The sequence below is a fragment of the Periophthalmus magnuspinnatus genome, chromosome 6, assembly GCF_009829125.3.
Source record: "Periophthalmus magnuspinnatus isolate fPerMag1 chromosome 6, fPerMag1.2.pri, whole genome shotgun sequence".
NCBI classification, from domain to species: domain Eukaryota; kingdom Metazoa; phylum Chordata; class Actinopteri; order Gobiiformes; family Gobiidae; genus Periophthalmus; species Periophthalmus magnuspinnatus.
In genome coordinates this window covers 5,791,814-5,808,488 of record NC_047131.1, presented here as the reverse complement: position 1 = coordinate 5,808,488, position 16,675 = coordinate 5,791,814, and the positions used below count along the sequence as shown (strand labels likewise).

General features: G+C 38.7%; 1 protein-coding gene across 1 annotated transcript in view; it reads left to right on the top strand.

Annotated features, from left to right (window-relative positions):
- The first annotated feature begins 246 nt into the window (after positions 1-246).
- Positions 247-16,675, top strand: part of lamb4 (laminin, beta 4) — a 52,732-nt gene continuing 36,303 nt past the window's right edge. The window contains exons 1-24 of the mRNA XM_055222753.1: positions 247-321; positions 1,086-1,255; positions 2,253-2,388; positions 2,542-2,615; positions 3,435-3,623; positions 4,359-4,422; positions 4,800-5,011; positions 7,086-7,206; positions 7,290-7,478; positions 8,201-8,356; positions 9,009-9,112; positions 9,401-9,477; positions 9,922-10,120; positions 10,263-10,388; positions 10,492-10,680; positions 10,832-10,944; positions 11,380-11,500; positions 11,852-12,032; positions 12,321-12,464; positions 12,999-13,230; positions 14,103-14,260; positions 14,789-15,013; positions 15,468-15,679; positions 16,128-16,224. Of these exons, the coding sequence (XP_055078728.1) occupies positions 297-321; positions 1,086-1,255; positions 2,253-2,388; positions 2,542-2,615; positions 3,435-3,623; positions 4,359-4,422; positions 4,800-5,011; positions 7,086-7,206; positions 7,290-7,478; positions 8,201-8,356; positions 9,009-9,112; positions 9,401-9,477; positions 9,922-10,120; positions 10,263-10,388; positions 10,492-10,680; positions 10,832-10,944; positions 11,380-11,500; positions 11,852-12,032; positions 12,321-12,464; positions 12,999-13,230; positions 14,103-14,260; positions 14,789-15,013; positions 15,468-15,679; positions 16,128-16,224 (3,514 nt within the window). The 5' untranslated portion in view covers positions 247-296. The remainder of the gene's footprint in view (positions 322-1,085; positions 1,256-2,252; positions 2,389-2,541; positions 2,616-3,434; positions 3,624-4,358; positions 4,423-4,799; positions 5,012-7,085; positions 7,207-7,289; positions 7,479-8,200; positions 8,357-9,008; positions 9,113-9,400; positions 9,478-9,921; positions 10,121-10,262; positions 10,389-10,491; positions 10,681-10,831; positions 10,945-11,379; positions 11,501-11,851; positions 12,033-12,320; positions 12,465-12,998; positions 13,231-14,102; positions 14,261-14,788; positions 15,014-15,467; positions 15,680-16,127; positions 16,225-16,675) is intronic.

Here is a 16,675-nt window from a genome sequence, read left to right as displayed (position 1 = left end):
AAGCCCATCTTAAGCGTGAATATATGGATTACTGAAGGTGCTGGAGGGAAATTCCTTTTTTAGAGTCAGGCTTTGACTTAGTGCCAAAGCCGCAGTCACTTGTCAGGAGCTTGTGGTGTGCCCCAGACAAGAAAAGGCATTTGTATGGACAGATTGTGATAGGATCGTTTAGATTTAGGTTTGGATCCATGCCACATCCACAGTGTCTTAACAGCAGACTTCTATGTTTGACACAGACTGTTGCACCAGAAAAGACTTGGGATCCTGAAGGGACCAGGTGACTTCAGGCCTTCAACATGGTCTTAAACCTCCTCTTTTTAAGTAAGTTGTAACATCGTTTTATATTTAGGCCTATACTCTAGCTCAAATATGGATCATGGAGTACTTATTTGATACATTTACATATCAAGGAAAATCAGAGTAGAATCAAAATAATCAGATAACCCAATAATTAGATTTTTGGTGGAGGTTTACAGCACCAAAACCTGGAAACATGTGTCAGTTAATCAATGGATCCACTGGAAACATGGATCTTTTTTAGACTTATTTTAACAATTACTCACACCAGGCTTTGTTATTATTTTAATAACTGGACAACTTCATCAATCAATCATAATTTTGGTGTGCATGTAAACAGAGCCAATTACACATGTATATACGAGATTTTATTCCTCTTCATAATTCACTGTGCTCTGACAAGTCTGATGAATCCGCCTGATTAGCTCCAAACTAGTGTGAGCTGCTTTCATTCACATTGTGCCTTGTCAAAATATAATGTTTTTACCTAATAAATATTACCTTATTACAACATGTCAACTGATTTTGTATCTTGTTTTTGCATGGTAAGTGCACAAATACAGCAGTCAGTCACTTATACAGCAGAATAATTGACCTTATCACTATTAAACTTGATCAGCTTCAACATTTATTAATCTTTCCATCATTTGTATAAAACACCTCATAACTGGAACAAGATTTATGGCTCCATGCTCCTATTTGAAAGAGGGAAACCAGCACTTTCTGCAGTTTGAAAACAGTGTAAATATCCATAGTCTTTTAGTCATTAAATGTATTCTCCTTTGCAGCAGGTCTGTTCAGTTCAGTCCATCTCCAGGCTCCAGAGAGGGGGTGCCCAGGCGGCTCCTGTAACCCTCAGATTGGTGACCTGATGGTGGGTCGGGCCGCGCAGCTCTCATCCTCCTCCACCTGTGGCGTGGATGGGCCTCAGAACTACTGCATCATCGGCTATCTGGAGGTGAGACGTGGTACTGTAAGATTTGTTTGTGGTTTAATCTTTCACTTTGGAGTAGGTTACTATCACATAATTTAAAATTTAGTTGAAGAACAGGTCAGAATCCTTGCAAACAATAAGGCTCAACGTTTGTGGATCATAAGTTTAGATATTCCTTTCAAGCCAACCAGCTAAAGGACTACAGCCTCATTATTCTAATTAGATTTTTTTCACAGCTCTCTTACTTGAGCACATTTTTGCCTCCTCTAACCGTTTATCTTGCCCTATGTTCCCTGACTTAGATGCCAATGCCAGTATGCGATTTTTGGTGTTTGTTTTGATTTTGGCCCATTGTATCTAAGTGTGAAGGATTTCTGGCCCGGCGTACAGTTTTCATACTAAAACAAGTCCTGATCTGTCACTTATGTTTGCTATACCCCGAGGAAGCAGCTTTGTTTCTGCATTTTTCTTTCCTCATTTATCTTTTCCCCTTTTGGCCCATTGGATATTTAGTTCAGTTTTCCTTTAGTTTGGGGTTTTAGGAGCAGGCTGTGTCACTGCAAAATGCCTAGAGACTATAAAGTCAAATGGCAGTTGCATGGTCCATCATACAGTTGTCAACTATAGAGATTTTAGTTTTTAAAGGTGCAATACCACCAATAACCATGCAAAATGATTCATTGCACCATAACGCCGACGCAAGTTTGTAAAACATATTCTGATTCTGAAATCTCTGAAGATAAAAAGAGCCAGATTTAAATAAATTTAAATCAAAACTTTCTCTAATTACTTATCTATCAATACATTCAAATCAAACATCAAAATAAAATTGGATTGTACATGAGAGAACAAAGCCTATCCCAGCATCCATGAGAGACACACTAGTGCTCTCACATTTATTCACTATGGAACTTTTAGACTCTCCAGTTCACCTGTACACACATGTCCTTGGAGAAGAGAAATCACTCCACTCATATCTGTATTAAATGGTTTCAAATGACAAATATATTTTTGGTTTTAGGAGGAACAGAAATGCTTTTTGTGTGACTCCAGAGGGCCGTTCGATGCTCAGTTCAACCTGAACAGTCACCGAATTGAAAACGTCATCACCACCTTTGAGCCTGAGCGCAAGATGAAGTGGTGGCAATCAGAAAACGGTGAATTCATGTGTTGAATAAAGTATGAATGAAAGAATGTCAGTTGTGGTCCACCTATATACGCCAGTGCAATTGTGCTTGACACAAGTCATATAACAAGTCATATAACATTACATAGGATTACATTGAAATGACTTGATCCTATTCTTTTAGGAGTTCATGAGGTCAGTATCCGTTTGGACCTGGAGACCATTTTTCAGTTCAGCCATCTTGTCCTCACCTTCAAGGTAAGAAATAACTCTTTAATGTGCAACTATTTTGAGGTCAGAAAACTGTAAAAACTGCATTTGTGGCTTGGGACTATGACTGTGTACCATCAAATAATACCTCTGTAGTTTTAAGCAAAAAAAAACATTGTCGGCAACATGTTGGTATAAATTATATTGTCACTTATTGTTATTGTTAAGGTGACCAGATTTTCACAATTCAAAACTGGGACCCACCCAGGATGAGATGGTCTGATATATAAAGATATAAATAAAATTGTGAAAAGAGCTCAAAACATTGTCTATTCACAATTGACTTGTGTGAGTATATAATCTGAGGGATTTCTCTATTTTTTTCCCTTACAGTCATTTTTAAGCATGTTTTGTGTATTTTAGCAAAATAAATGACAATATATTCCCCTTTTTGCTGTTGGCGAGGATCAAATTGGTCAAAAATAGGGACATAGGAACATTTCTTGTCTAAAACTGTGAAAATTCAGTGATTGTAAATAGGGATGTCTGGTCAGCCCAGTTAATTTGTTGTTTAATTGTATTTTTGTATAAATTTTTGTTTTGTTTAAATTTTCTCACGACAACAGGTCCCTCTTGAAATTGATATATTAATTCACTTTATTTTAAAACTTTATCTTGCAGCTCCTGTTTTATCATTTAATATTAGCCAAGTATGCTTTCTAGTTATATAAGAAAATATTATTATTGACAGTTTGTAAAGTTTAGCTTAACTGATGCTGAATTGTCTGTATTTGAGTGCACTGTCTGACTCTAGGTAAATAAAGTTATTGCCCTCTTAACGTCCTCTCTTGTTGTATTCTGCTGCAGAGCTTTCGTCCGGCGGCCATGTTGGTGGAGAGGTCCCAGGATTTTGGGCACTCATGGAAAGTGTTTCGTTATTTTTCGGAGGATTGTTCGGTTCATTTTCCTCAGGTTCCCAAGCAGATTCCAGACAGTATCGATGATGTGGTCTGTGACAGCAGATACTCCGGGTCTGAGCCCTCCACTGAAGGAGAGGTGAGTGTGTTACCCACTAGATTTCTAAAGTCTGTGCATATGACTGAAAAGTTTTTATTCTGCACTCTCCTCTTTTAATGTTAATTTTAAGATGATTATTTATGATTATTTATGTTTTGATTTGTTGTATTGTGATTTTAATGTCCTTCTAATTCTGTAAAGCACTTTGAATTACTTTGGGTACGAATTGTGCTGTATAAATGGACTTGCCTTGCCTTGATGACGTGCATTTTAAAGGTTCTGCATTATTTGGCCTTTATGAAATATATTTTCAATATCGTAGCCATGACTGATAAGCTTACAATCTGGATATGTCTGCGATACTGGTTCATATGAGATAGATTTCAATGCATACAAAACATCTGTAACCTGATTTCTATAAAAAGGGGATATTTTTAGACAAAATTAAAGCTATATAGTATTGGAAATTCAGTCTTACGTGATTTTAGATGTTCTCTGATGTACTTTTCCCTACTCGTACTCATACTCATTATGAAAGAAGAATAGCTAAAACTTTAAGTGTAACAGTAGCTAAAAAGTGTACTAAACATTAAAAATATCACGTATGTTAACAATATTGTTTTTTTCTCTCTTAGCGAGACATGCAAATGTTGGATTTGTATTTCTTGTAATACTAAGTGCAAGTACCAAATGAAGGGTTCATTCAAATGACATATAATAATTATTTCTCAGGTATTTCATTTCCAATAATCTAAAATGGTCTCTGTTGTATAGGTGGTGCTGAAAGCCCTGGACCCTATATTTGAGATTGAAGACCCCTACGCTCCACATATCCAAGGTGAGTTGGCCCAGAGAACAGAATGATCAGATTGGTGGAAGAGTTCTGCCTGTTTAGCACACTGCCTTTGTCTCTAGCACAAATGCCCTAGATGACCTCTCACCTTTGACCTGTAGGACTTTTCTAAATGATTTTTTTTGCTTTCTGTGGAGTTAGGTTTCCTGAATAACCTGCATGTGTCATGTGCATTGTTCCATTGTAGGGGTTGTTTTAGAAGTCTTGAAAAGATAAAAAGCTGACTGGACATTTTTGACATTTCAAAAATAGCAGCAGTAGTAGTAGTAGTAGTAGTAGTAGTAGTAGTAGTAGTAGTTAAGACGTCAATCTAATATGAACTATGGACTCATTTCTAGTCCTGTTCATTCTTTTCTCTCTAGAGTTGATCACCATGACAAACTTGAGGATAAATTTCACTCGCCTGTTCACTCTTGGAGACACACTTTTGGGCCGAAAGCGCAGAAATCCTCAGAATAAGTATTACTACGCTCTGTACGAGATGGTGGTGAGGGGCAGCTGCTTCTGTAACGGTCACGCAGCTCAGTGCACACCAGCAGGGGGCAGAGGAGATGTCTTTACAGAGCCAGGGATGGTATGGACTCATTATATTAACAATAAATAGTAATGCGTAGGCCTGCACACACACACACACACACACACACACACACACACACACACACACACACACACACACACAAAAGCATTGTGATTTTTTTGTTATTCTGTCTGCACATCATAAATATGATGTGCAGACTGAAATATGAACTGACTAATGACTGCATTTCAGAGCATGTTTAAGTCTAAACTACAGGCACAACAGGATTTTCCTATAAAAAGACAAGAAATTTAGGGGGTTTTTTTTGAAGAAGATATCATCTATTCTAAATAATTGCGAACAAGAGGAAAAGAGCACCAGTCTCAACTAGAGCCAGTTTCCAAAACAGACCAGTGACTGACCAATAAAACATCACATCAGCTTGTTTAAATAGCAACCAAGTGTCACATACAAAAGCAGCTACATTAACAACAACATAAACAGATACAAAAACAACAAAAAGGTGTCAACTCTGAACTAAACACAAATATCAGATCATTATAATACACTGTAAAGCAGTGGTCCCCAACCACTTGGCCGTGGACCAGTACCGGTCCGTGGATCAATTGGTACCGGGCCACCGGCCGTCCAAGAAATAATTATTTCTGTTGTATTTATTATCTGAGTCTGAACAATCGTTTATTTTTGAAAAATCTTTTATTTTGAAAAATGACCGGATTCTCTCGGTTACATTTCCGTCACTTGAGCACCGACAACTTAACCACTTAGCGTTCCGACGGCCCGCCCGCGACGGCCTTTACGTTACAACTTTACAGCAATGTACGTGTATTTCTGCGTCACCCACACAAACAATCTACACATCAAATGAAAGCTACGGCATTCATCTTTCTGAATATGTAAACCATTTACACCTCTAATCACCACACAGGAAAGCCGTTTTTACAGAGAAGTCAGAAATGTGGATTTGGACTTCACTTACCATTGAGCGCTCTGGTTCTGTCAAACATCAACATATTCACACAAAGTTGGTCTCATTCGTTCCGCAAAGGTCCAGAGAATATAATCCAGTCAAGAAATTATGTCCACAAAGGAAGTTAGAGCCTCCATGTCCAATCTGCTGCAGGAAAGTGAAATCTGTTCCGTCACTTCTCTGCATTTCTTTTGTCAGTTTCAGGCATAATAAACTTCTGACAGCGCCAACTTTGTTCCTCAGCGCAAAACAAACTTGTTAGCTTGTGATTGACACCAAAGTTGGCCAATAAGGTGGGGCTGTGGGTTACTGGAGCCGCGGACAGTGAATGAGAGCTACAGTTGACTGTGTACGCCCCACTCTCCCCCTTGTAGAATCAAGCTGTTACATTACACACGTTTAGTGATGTTTTTCTCTTAAAGCCCATGAACTGCGGAACACGTTGATGTGTGACATGCAGTGGTTTACTGTAAACAGACGGAGTTTGCTGCGCGCGTAAAAAGACGAGACTGGATATAAAGATCCGCGCGTAAAATTACGCGCGCGTATTGCGTAATTTTACGCTGCAGTTTTGCGTTTTTATGTGTGTTCCAAAGTGTATAAATGCAAACTTACAGTGATTCTGACACCTGTGGGTAAAACTATAGGGTGTTACCTTTACAAAGACCCCAAACTAGTGCAGTTACTACTGAGGGTTCAATAGTGGTGATTATTTTAATTTGGAGAGGTCAGAACAAAGGCAATTTCACCAAAATGACCCGGAATGCTAAGGGGTTACAAATTAGCAAAATGAGTAAAAAAAAAAAAAAAAAACGGTCCACGGTAAAATTTTCAAGCGTTGGCCGGTCCGCGGTGATAAAAAGGTTGGGGACCACTGCTGTAAAGCATTCAAAATCTAGACCATGCAGTAAATTTCAAAATTACTGTTGTAAACCTTAGCACAGAATGGTTCCCACACCTCCATTAGTTTGGCCACAAAACTAATGCCCCATGCTGAACTTTTTTGTCAAAAAAACAGCCTAAAACCAAATGCACTTTGGAAAGCCAGGGCTTGTCAAGAGCAATGTCAAGTCTACAGAAATCTCAATCAATTACTATACTTGTACGTTAATTTGTTATAATGAAGCAATTTCTTCTCAGGTCCATGGTCAGTGCCTTTGTCAGCACAACACTGCTGGGAACAACTGTGAGAGGTGTCAGGACTTTCACCATGACTCCCCATGGAGACCAGGAGGAGAAGACAATGCTAATATTTGTAGAAGTAAAAACCACATCCCACCTTTATTAAAATTACCACTATTAATATGATTTGTCTGATTATAAGGTATGTGTTGATGTTCATAGGGTGTAACTGTCACGGGCACTCAGACTCTTGTCACTTTGACGTGGCTCGTTTTGAAGCGACTGGAGAAGTGAGCGGTGGTGTGTGTGAAAACTGCAAAAACAACCGAGAGGGAGATCAGTGCGAACGCTGCCGACCTTTCAACTTTCAGGACCCTCAAAGATCCCAAGACGACCCCAACGGCTGCATACGTATGATATTTATACATATATTCTTACTGACAAAGGAAATACAAAAAAGAGACATTATATAGCAGATTTGTTAGATTTATTTTTAGAGCTCGCTTTAATCACTTAGTTCAACTTTTATATAAATCTAATCCAAATAGGCTGCAGAGATGGATTCAGAGTAAAAGTGCAAATCATATACCTAGTAATAAATGCTGAAAGTACTGAGCTTTCTGCATTTATTACTAGGTATATGTTGAGTTTAGTAACAACTGTCAGCTTTGATTTGTTGAAAGTGCAAAACAAAATGCACACTTTAGTTAATGTTTTAAGCATGGAAGTTGAAAGATTTGAGGTTATTTTATTGCAATTGCCATAATGTGAAAAACAACACATAAAACAATGCATAGTGATAATGTAAATGTCCCTATTTTTGGCCAATTTGATTCCCGGGCATAAATTGTCTTTTGTTGAGCCAAAATACAGAAAAAACTGCTTGAAAATGACCAGAACACAAAGAAAGTCTCAGATATATACTGAGCCATGGATGGGCTGAGCTTGTAACTATTCTCACAATTTTATTACTCCATAAAACACTGTGTAAAATTAGCACAATAATAACATTCAGCGCAGCCACATGTGTAAATAATCTGTAACAGTCTTAGCTGCAGCAAAACAGCATATCATTTCTCTGCAAAAATTTATATCTGAATCTGCTAACTTGATTGACCTCACACCTCTTGTAGCGTGTGACTGCTCTCCCCTGGGCTCTGAGTCGGGGGGTCTGTGTGATGGGCAGACGGGGCAGTGTCTGTGTAAACCCAATGTGGAGGGACAACGCTGTGACCGCTGCAAACCCGGGCACTTCGGTCTGAGACAGGACGACGCCCTGGGCTGCCAACGTGAGACCATTAAACACAACATGAGTAGAAAGGAGCAGACAGGAGCAGACAGGAGCAGAGAGGAGCAGAGAGGAGCAGAGAGGAGCTGTAACACCAGCAATCACACAAAGGAATTAGGGTTGAGTGATATTTACTAAAATTAAAAAGGGGGTAATACAGTTCTATGAGGTATTATTTGCTCACAGATAACTTTTTTTTTTTCTCCATGTCGCCTTTTATTGTTTTCAAAAATACTATATTCACCAAAAACAACGTATTAACATGTTTTATGAGTTTCCCTTTAGTTTTCTTACAGCTAACCATAAAGAACATTCAAATAGGGCACAGGAGAGATCGCTAAATTACTCAAACATGCATGGATGACATCTAAAACTTCTTCAGGAATGTTTTTGATGAGGGATTAAATCTGTGTAGTTTTCGAGTTTCTCAGTGATGGTGATATTACAGTGGATCATAAATGAACTTAATTGTGCCTTAAATGTTGTGGTTGAGGTTCAAGTATTGCACATTTGAATCATTTGAAAATATTCTTAAACAGCCATAGATAACACTAAACCTCTTTGCTCTTGTCTGTCCCCCACATTTAACATCCCACTACATGATCATGTTTAATTATATAGTGTGAATCTGAACTGTCTCTGTTCTGTGGTAGCGTGCAGCTGTCATCCTCTGGGCAGCACTGGTCCCTGTGACAGTCAAACTGGAGTCTGTCAGTGTGAAGCTTTGGCTGTGGGACCGTCCTGTGATCGCTGTGTGGTGAGTTAGGCTTTACTGACCTCTAATGACCGATAATGTGATCACTTCAGAAGATATATACAGTTTTATTTTAGAGAAGCACACCTTAGATCACAGCTTAGGTTAAGTGAAGTTAATATCATTTTAAGAAATTCACATTTCCTGTATCTCAAACTATGTAATTTTATCAGCTCACTAAGTAAATACACTGATGTGAACTGTACATTGAAAATGTTTGTATTTTTTTTTTTTACATTGAAAGTTTTAATGTGTTGTATAGTAAACATAACCTCACTGTGATGTTTTCAGCCAGGGCACTATGGTTTGGCAAATGGTATGAGATGCGCTCCTTGTGACTGTGACGTGGGTGGAGCACACAGCACCATGTATGTAAAACTATTTGACTTGTTTTTCAGTCACGACACCATTGTAGGGCAAACGTTTTTAATGCACAAAATCGAAAATTAACATTAACCACAGTTGGGTCTAACAAAAATCGTAAAGGGCTCATTTTATAAAACTTAAGTATTGTAAACTGTCCTACAGAACTAACTGTTTTTAAAATTATTCCTCTAATTCTAATTAATTTGTAGAAGTTTCATGATGACTAGGACCAGTGAAGGCATTTTTTATAAACTTAATTATATTACATTTTTATTATCTGACTCATAATACTGCAGTTAAGATGTCCAAAGAAGTTTTTCAGGCCAGGATAATGCATGTAACGGACTTGATAAATAACAATAATACAATAATAATAATACATATGAACTGTCCCTTCTCACAATCTTCATTACCTTAACATTGATCCCTGTGACCTCTTCACTCAGGTGTGACAGTGACAGTGGGCAGTGCCAGTGTCTCCCAAACATGAACGGGCGCCGCTGCGCAGACCCACGACTCGGGTACTTCCTGCCGCAGCTCGACTACTTCCTGTATGAGGCCGAACTCGCCGCTCCCTTGGAAACTAGACCCTATCCTCCACCCTCCCCGGCCCCGGTCCCAGTCCCGGTCCCTCCTTCCCCTATAGTGTGTACACAGGGTTAAAACGCACAATATAAATAATATAGTAATTGTTAAACCCATTTCATTTCATTCATCTTTTTCAACATCAAACTGCAAGCAAAAGTAAATATTGTATAAATGACACCGGTTTTGTCTGTGTCCTCAGCAAAACCCCATCATCCTCCCGGAGTGTGAGCAGTATTACAGAGAGCAGGGATACGACTTCAAGATTTCCAACGGACGAGTGGTTCTGGTTCGAAGGACGAAAAGAAATTCCCGCCGCAGAAGACAGGTTGGTACAGTTTTTCTCGTTTTAAAGTTCTGTGAAAGTTTCGTACTCTTGTCTCTTGTCCTGTGTCTGTTGAATATTGATTATAATTTTCTTGTATTCACAGTATGGTACCATTCCTCTGGAGCCTGGAAATGCTCTTCAGATCATCCCACGAGAAAGAGCCTCCGGTCGCCCCATCACCTGGACCGGGCTGGGTCTAGTCCGGATTTTGACCGGGGCTGGACTCAGGTTCACTGTGGACAACCTGCCTCTGTCTATGGACTATCAGCTGGTGATCCGCTACGAGCCAGAGGTGAAAAAGAAAACATCTCGCTCCTACAAGACATATATTTTTTCGCTATATGCAGAAATTTGGGATGGGCCAATATGGATTTTTTTCAGCCAATACTGATATCTGATACTTGTCTTGTTGTTGTGGCTGATATTTTTATTTTTCTCTCCAGTCTCCTTCTGATTGGTCAGCCTCTTTGAGCATCACCACTTTATCTCCTGGAGACCAAAAGTGCGACACTGAACCTATAAGAAGTGGAACCATGACTTTGGCTGGAAACTCAAGGTATCACAGAGACTTAACAATAGAAACTGGAAATCAATTCAAAATTGTGGGTCTGAGGATGAATATACCATGATATGAGGAAAGTGTTTGGGATCAAATGTTGCCGTAGCTGCCATTTTTGTAGAAAACATTGTTAATTTGTAACAACATTACAAAGTAAGCAAATAAGCCCTGGAACAACTTAGTGATTGGCTGAGTCAGACTGTAGAGTCAGAACTTTTGAATGAACACTAAGCTGAGTATTTAGCATCTTAAAATCTCCACTGGTTTAACATTAGTCTCACTGAAAACTCTTTGAGGTGTAGCACACAAATATCTTTTAATGTCATTTTAATGTGACTTGTTCTTTCATAAATGCATGAGTGAATAAATGTGTTTGATCATAATGAGAGTGTATAATACCAGCAGCATATGTGATGTGCCTTTGTTTCCCAGAGGCTCTGTGCTGGACTCCTCTGTGTGTCTGAACTCTGGAGGACGATACTTCATTGACGTCACTTTCAACAAAAATCCAGAATCTGACCCAAACTCCAGCTCTCACATCCTCATCGACTCTGTATGTGAAACCCACATCTGCATTCATTAAACACAAGGGGCAGTAGGTGTTAAATCATATTCAGAATCATTTGCACATCCATTGCAGTTACTAGTTACGGTACACAACTGGGAATGACATATGAGACTGGGACAGTTTACCAAATATCAGCTTAATTTTCAACATCAGACCGATACTCATCCGATATTGAAATACTGCTGTTGGAGCCCATCTCTAACAAAATATAGTTTGAAAAGAATAACTTCATTAAGTAACACTTTACTTTGCTGCTTTAAAATGTAAGGTGATATACTTTAGCCCCTTCATAGCTCCAGCTTTGTCATTTGGAGTGATTATCTCTTGTATCTGCAGTTGGGTTTGATCCCGAGTATCGAGGCGGTTCAGGACCTGTGTTCTCAGACTGACCTGGACTCCTTCAGAAGATTCCGCTGCATTGGATTGGCTGCTGAGGCTGGACCCCGCGATGTTCTCCCGGAAGTCTGTGAGGGGCTGGTCAAGAGCATGTCCGCACGCATCCACAAGGGGGCGATACGTAAGCACTGAGATTTCTACTAGTAGTTCATCAACAAGTTGTCAAAGTCTTCAAAAGACACTATACAATGACCTGACTGAGACAAGCTCAACATCTGGAAATGTGTACTCGGACACAGCACTGTGGTCCCCTGTGCTGCTGATTGGTTGGCCCAGTGGCATGGGTCAAATGCAGAGGACAAATTTCTCTACAATGACAGTAACATGTACCTTAATCTTACCTTTACTGGTCAGTAGAGTAGTAATTGGTTGTAATTTATGATACAAATATTTTTCTTATCTCTTTCAGCTTGTGGCTGTAATTCTGAAGGCTCACTTGGGCCCTACTGCAGTAAACTGGGCGGGGTTTGTGAGTGTAAACCAAATGTGATTGGTCGATGCTGCGACTCATGCTCTCCACAGACCTACGGCTTTGGACCTGAAGGCTGCAAATGTGGGTAATTTTAGACAAAGAACATATTTTTTGTATCTGATTGAGTGATTGAAAATGGCACTTTTTAACTAACTGCAGAAATTCTTACAAAGTGGTACAAAATATTATGAAAACAAGATTGTCTAAACTTATTTTTTTTTATTGAATATACATAGTTTTAGTAGAGGTCCTCAACTTAGACAAATGTTCAAAAACTCACCTTGGGCTGTGGGTTTCATATCTAATCAGCTTCAATCTGATGTAATAATTTAAGAATAATCAAGTTAAAATATCTATAATATAATATAAAACACAATAAAGCAGAAGTATATTTAAGTCTAAGCCTTTTATTTAGACTCCAAATGACACTTGGAAAAAAAAATTGGTCAAATAGTTTCTGTTAAATTGTAAAATAAGTAGTTTTTTGGTCATCTTAAATAATGTACATTATATTTGTTAAGTTTTAGCCTTATTTCCATGTGTTGTAAAATATAACCTAAACAAATCACTATCTTATCCTCTCATATGAACCATATCCTGACTGTGTCCCTGCAGCCTGTGAGTGTGACCCCCGCGGCTCTGAATCCGACCTTTGCGATCAGTTGCGGGGACAGTGTGCATGTCGGAGGGAGGTATCAGGACGCCGCTGTGACCGCTGTCAGCCCGGATACTGGGGATTCCCACACTGCAGGGTCTGTGAATGCAACGCTCTGTCAGAGATTTGCGACCAGGAGACAGGACACTGTATTGACTGTAGGGGGCACTCTACTGGGCCTCACTGTGAAAGGTCTGTGCACTTAATAACTCAAACTTCAGTTTAAAATGTTTCTGTAGTGGCTCCCAATGCAGTTTAACTATTCATTGGTTTCAGCTTCCTTTATTCAATATTTTGAGGACTTCTCATTATTCTGTATGATATTTCATAACTCTGAAACCCATGGATAGGTTTTAAACTAGTTAAAATAGTTTATGTCTGTGTCGTCCAGGTCTGATCCAGAGCAAAATATAAAGTAAAATTAGTTTAGGAAAAATACTTGGCATATAACAGTGGCCACTTTAAAATCTTACAATAATAGTAAAGGCTTTATATATTGAATCGCAAGCTTCTATGGCCAGATTCATTATTTTGTTGAAAATTTACAATACCATTATTGCTAACTTTAATACTAAATTAAAATTGTAAGAACCATGCTGCAGGATAATGTCATGCCATGGGATTTGAATATTGTTACAGCCCTACTCAGAGGCATTTGCCAAAAAAAATTTAGTAGTATTTCTAAACAAAATCATCAATTATCACATTCAGTCAGAATCAGAAAGAAAGAAACCTTTTTTTTTCTTTTTTTTTTTTTTCTTTTTTTTACACATTTTGACAAATTTGAACCTTTGCATTTATATTATGTACAAACACCTCCAGTTTCAGTTCAGTTTGGTACCAATAATTGTGTAAATTCTACATCTTCTACTACATTTAAACATATTTATTTTCTAGCATTTCTTAACATAATCATTCATTTAGCAGGTGCTCACAAGGACTTGTTGAAAAAAATAGAAGTCTCAAATAGCACAAAATAAATAAAAAATACTTTGAAGATTTTAGAAAAAAAACATCTCCAGAACTTAATTTTGGTACCAGTAATTGTATGTACCATGTCTTAGTTGTGCAGAGGGGTACTATGGCAGCCCAGTATCCAGAGTTCCCTGTGAGCCCTGCCTGTGCCCCGACCTGCTGGAGAGCGGCCGGTTCTTTGCCTCGAGCTGCGACCGAGACTCAGAGACTCAGAGCCTCAGCTGCAGGTGCCTGGACGGCCACACTGGTGAGAAGAAGGGTCATATGGTTTAAAACTGAACACTGTGGATACTACTACTGCCTGCTTTTATATGTATAATATTATTGGCATGTGAGTAGGGGTGGGCAATATTGACAAAAAAGACATTCAGATAATGTTTTAATAATGCAGCGGGAATGCGCTAACATAAATTCCAGAAAAAACACTTTATTTAACACTTTGCTTGGAGGATTACACTAGACATTTATGTGCCTTTGAGGTCATTCTTAATAGTAGTTTTAGTAATAGTTTTAGTAAAATAGTTTTGATTAAAGACATATCTCCAAAAACAACAATTGTGATATAAATGTCTGAATACATGTCCCACTTCTATATGTGAGGTCACTTTTAATATCAAAACCTCAGTCTAGGCTCTAGTAGTAGTAGTACACATAGTAGCACTAAAGGTAGTAAAAGAACAAATCTTTAATTTTGCTTCTCTATAATGAATTTGTGTAAAAAGCCAGCTCTTTAAGCACATCTTTCTGTAGGCTTATTTTTCCTCCTCTGTGGCAGGTCCTCAGTGTGAGCGGTGCAGCCCTGGTTACTTCAGTGACCTGTTGTTGCCGGGGGCGCGGTGTGAAAAGTGTGAGTGTAACAACAACATCGACCCAAACGACAACGAGGCGTGTGACGGAGTGATCGGGGAGTGTCTGCGCTGCCTTCACAACACTGGAGGGCGCCACTGTGAGGAGTGCAAACCCGGGTACTACGGCAGCGCACGGGACCACGACTGCAAAGGTGAGAAACATTACAGTATCACCTGGGATTTTACTGACCCCTGGTGGATAAAGGTATGTTTGAAAAATTACCTCTGCCTCTTCTAGATGAGACTTTCCTGCTATCCAGACATGCATGGCTTCATTCTCTGAAGAAAATGCTTTAATGCAGATGAAAAAATGCTTTAATTTTAATTTATAGGACACATTTTATGCCAAATAATGTTTTAATTATGTTGTCCCCCGCATCAAAAACATCACATTGTTTCATTAATCTAATTGTCCAAAGTCATTTTCTCTGAGCCTCAAAAATGCTCTGTTTGCATTTTGTCCAGATTGTTACATCACAGGTAAAAATCTGAACTTCTCCTTTACTGGCCACTGTCAGACTTGTTAACAATAAATGTATGCCCCTATTAGAGTGGGATTCAAGTGGCGGAGAGCTTTTGTTTCATTTGTCTGTATCTATTCCTCAGAGTGTTCATGTGACCGGCGGGGGACCGAGGTGACACTGTGTCCACTGCAGAGCCCCTGTTTCTGTGATGCTCAGACAGGACAGTGCCCCTGCAGGTCGGGGGTGAGAGGTGCGCTGTGTGATGAGTGTGAGGACGAGTACTGGAACATAACTCTGGGCTGTGTGCCGTGCTCCTGTGACTCAGCAAACGCTCTCTCCAACATCTGTGACAAGGTGAGGGTCTGTGGTTACTCTTTATTCAATATTATTTAAAGCACAGGTGGGTAGAGTAGCTGGACTGTTACTTCAAAATAACATTACTCAGGTAGATGTACAAAGTTGTGGTTCAAGAATTTGGGAAAACTACTACTAAGTAAGAGTTCTACTGTAAAATACAGTGTTCAAGTATATGGTGTCTGAAAACTACTAATTAAAAAAAATTTCATTAAAAAGTCAATAAATGTCAACTGAGTTCTACCCACCTCTGATTTAAAGTAGCACAATAAATTTGATAACATTAATATATTGTCTATGATGTCTATAGTATGAGAAAGCTCCAAAATGATATTTGGATAAAATCTATAAAGAATAGTAACTCGAATGTAATCTGTACTCCAGCAGTTTGAACATGTTTCCCTCAGCTCATTAAATAAATAAAGCCCCTTCTTGTTTTATTTTGCAGGTGACTGGTCAGTGTCCATGTCAGCCGGAGTATGGAGGGCGGAAGTGCGACGAATGTGCAGAAAATCATTTTGGAAACCCAGATCTACAGTGTGTCTGTGAGTGGTATTATATTACATACATCAATAATAAAAACATGACCTCATTCTCAAATATATTATGGTATTATTTGTTTATTTAGTGGGGACAGTGAACATACAACAACTACACACATATATATATATACACACACACACACACACACACACACACACATAGGTGTGTGTGTGTGTGTGTGTGTGTGTGTGCATCTGACTTTAAAGAAAGTAATGAAAAATAATCTAAAAAAAATCTTTCTGGCATTTAGCAAAGAGAAATAAATTTGGTAATTTTAATTGACTGAAAACAGGAAAAGTTTAGTCTGATTTCATTTCAGACAGCGAGAAAAAAACAAACACATATATGTCTTTTTATATAGTGCATGTAAACTTCGGGTTTCAACTATATATGGGACAACACCAAAAAAAAGTGAGCTAGCTGAACATTTGCAAATTATATGTAAAAAGGAGG